We start from the raw sequence: 3478 nt of genomic DNA, 5'->3' as shown, positions 1-3478 counted from the left end.
TTGACAAAATTACAATACCATAGATTTGCTGCCACGAGTAGATTTTACAGATCCAAAACCAAATACATCAAACGTAAAAACCCACTTAGGGACTGGTTCAAACAGTTTGATGAACACAACCCTTTTTTTTCCTGAAGTCAGGAGTGATCAGATGGGATCAGAGCTTGGGAGGCTGTAACATCATACAATCGCATTTCACGGATCGTTACCTTAGTTGATATACTGAGACATCCATTTGAAGCCATCACCATATCCCATTTTGCGGACAATGCTGCACATAAATACCTCTAGTGGACGGACATTCGAGTCTGCTAGGTTTACTTTGCCCTTGCCAGTGGTAAAGTTTGTGAGCCCAAGATGGTAACGTAACTCATCCTCCGAGGCAGCATAGGGTATATCGATTTTGTTTCCTAGAATAAGAAACGGGACATTGGCGAGGGACTCATCTGAAAGAAGTGCATCAAGTTCCTTCTTTGATTCTGCAAACCTCTCTTTATCATAGGCATCTACCAGGTACACCACAGCATCCACCTGGAACCCAAGAAATACACACAATTCAAGGTATTCACTCAAAGACCAGACAGCTCATAGCATATAACAAGCAACAATAATGACAAAATCAAAGTGAGAAAAAGGCAGCATCCGCAGCATGCAGTAAAAATGCCATGTACACCCGGTTGTATCCGGAAAATGTTGCTTCAAAGCGTTGATCATGCTGATAGTAAACCATGTACAAACAATTTTTGGGCTAGTTTAGTAGAGAATAAAAATAGGATTGAGAATAAGGAAACAAACCATCCCATGCCTCACTGAGGGATCTATTTCTATGCTTTTTGTATTATCTACTTTTGAAAAATCTTCATGAAAATTAACCAACAGCAAGCTACAAAGTTGAAGAGCGATACAGCTGCACAGAGAACACTTGGCCATCTTTCTAAACTGAAATACTATGAAGATCTACTTTAAAAAGGAAAAAGAAGCAACTACTCAGCAGACTACTACAATGGTTCAGACTTTTGGTTACTATAAAAAGACCAAAATTCATTTAAGTAGATAATAAGACAACCATTAAGATTCAAGACGAACCTCACTCAAAATTCATGACCATGAAATGATTTGAAATTTTGAATGTAAAAATAGATTTCAGACATTCTTCTTTGGTGTCTAAACATCTCAAGGCGGCAAAAAATCCATCAAGGCAATTCATGAAGATAGATGAGGCACAAAAACATCAGTAAAACATACGAACAAGAAGAAAATTCCGCGGTTAAAATGTTCATTTGAAAATGCAAAGAGCAAAATATTAAACCAGGAGTTTAGATGGCATGAAAACAAATTGACACTAATAAAATCCAAAAGAAAATCACACATTAGTAAATCCCAACCATAAATGCTTTGTTGCAACTTACCAAAACTATTCAAGTTAGAAATCCATTGTCACAAAATATATGGAAATTAAAAGGTGAACAAGAATTGACAACCTTAAACCTAAAAACCAATATAACACAGTAGGCCAATTAAGATTGTAGATGCATACAAGATGATTTACAATAAATGACAAACAAGTAAGAACACTAGAACCTAAAACCAAGCAAATGCTAAAGCAAAGAAAACAAGGGGCACTACATTAAGCTTTTAGTTACCTTAGCATAGTAATCTTTCCAGACCCTGCGAGCAATCTGATGACCTCCCAAGTCGAAAGCTTTGAACTTAATTTTCCCAATACTAAGTTCTTCCGATGTGGGGTATTGAGTTGGCTGATGCTGAACCAATCTCTGGAAACAGTTCGCTACTAAATCAACATCGCTAATTACTATAGTAATTACCTCTCCTTCCAAATTTCCTCATTTTTCCCATTAAATATGTAAAGAAAAAATGAAGCATTTAAAAGGGATTAATCTCTAGCATTCAAAAAAGAAAAACAAACCCAAAATTCTCAAGTTAAAAGAATCACACAAACCTAAAAATTTAAACAATAAAGAGATCGATAGAATCTGAAATTATACTATCAAATCAAATCTTCACAAAGAAAAAAAAATACAAATCGATGATTGGAGAGAGATGGGGAAAGTGTTGACGAGTAATGAAAAGGAAAAGGGGCAACGAACCTCGTCCTTCAACATGTGAAGCAAGGTGGTTTTACCGGCATTATCGAGGCCGAGAAAGAGGATCTTAGCCTCTTTCTGCCAGAGGCCGAGGGAAGCAAGAATGCCGTAGAACCAATCGACAAGAAACATAGTTTTTAGCTTTGGGCTGGGATTTGGAGATGGAATTTGTGAGGATCTTCCAGAGTGGAAGACCGTAGGATTGTAGTAATCAAGGCCTCTGCTTTGTCATCATCGTATCATTAGAAAAAAAAAATGAGGCAGAGCCAGGAAGTAGATTGGGAGATCCGAACTCGAGTATTTATACTGTATTTCTTTTCTTAAAAATTTATCTGTTGTTGTAACACTTTTAGTGGACCACAGCTTTCAATTCATCGCTTTAACTAAAAACTTTATAAGTTAGTCACTCAATTATTTAAAAATTTTCATTTAAGTCACTAAGTTATTCAAAAGTTTTTATTTAAGTCACTGAACTGTTAAGATTTTTTTTTAAAAAGTTCCGTTAGCAAACTCCAAACGACGATTCGACGATTGGTACTGTGGATCAATACCCATCGACGAGTAGAACAACATAAATTAGATCCAAATCTATTTAACGATTAGTGTTGAAGATTGAAGAAAAAAATTTTGAATTTTTAGATTGGTGCAGGTAGTGCAAATAGAAAAAGTCATATAACATCGATTATAACAACCCAGTGACTTAAATAAAAACTTTTGAATAGTTTAGTGACTAAATTGTAACTTTTTTTAGTTAAGTGGCCAAAACAAAAACTTACCATAGTTTAGTGACTAATGGTTTAGTTTACCCAACACTTTTTAACATTTGAAGAGTCAAATGATATTAATCGAAAAAAGAGTAAACTATAGTAACAATCACTAAACTATTAGTAAGTTTACGTTTTGATCACTAAACTTCAAAAAGTTACAAAAAATGGTCACAAACTATTTGAAAGTTTTCATTCAAGTCATTGGGTTGTTAAAATCACTATTGTACAACCTTCATTATTCGCATCGCTTGCACCAATCGAAAGTTCTCATTCTCTTATCTTCTACAGTTTAGTTTTTTTTTTCATGAAACAACTTTGAATGTCATCAATCTATTAATCAAAATCCAAACAACTTTATTTTTCAATCTCCGACACTAATCGTCAGATCGACTTGGATCTAAGATTTACTTTTTTACTTGTCAATAGATACTAATCCACTATAATGATCATCTGATCATCGCTTGAAACTCGCTAACCGAAATTCTTTTTCAAAAAATAAAAAACTTAATAAGCTAGTGACTTAAATAAAAAGTTCCAAATAGTGCAATAACTTAAATGAAAATTTTGAATAGTTCAATGACTATTTTGTAACTTTCTGAAGTTGAC

General features: G+C 34.3%; 1 protein-coding gene across 1 annotated transcript; it reads right to left on the bottom strand.

Annotated features, from left to right (window-relative positions):
• LOC107949547 (GTP-binding protein SAR1A) lies at nt 1–2437 on the bottom strand. The gene is made up of 3 exons (XM_016884235.2): nt 2109–2437; nt 1644–1775; nt 1–531 (listed from the first exon to the last, which is right to left on the bottom strand). The coding sequence occupies exons 1-3, from the start codon at nt 2235–2237 to the stop codon at nt 211–213; spliced, it is 582 nt and encodes a 193-aa protein (XP_016739724.1). The 5' UTR covers nt 2238–2437; the 3' UTR covers nt 1–210.
• Between the last annotated feature and the right edge of the window lie 1041 nt (nt 2438–3478).

Source organism: Gossypium hirsutum, chromosome A08 (assembly GCF_007990345.1).
Source record: "Gossypium hirsutum isolate 1008001.06 chromosome A08, Gossypium_hirsutum_v2.1, whole genome shotgun sequence".
Lineage (NCBI taxonomy): Eukaryota > Viridiplantae > Streptophyta > Magnoliopsida > Malvales > Malvaceae > Gossypium > Gossypium hirsutum.
The sequence above is the reverse complement of the archived record's forward strand: the minus strand, read 5'-3'. Positions and strand labels throughout refer to the sequence as shown.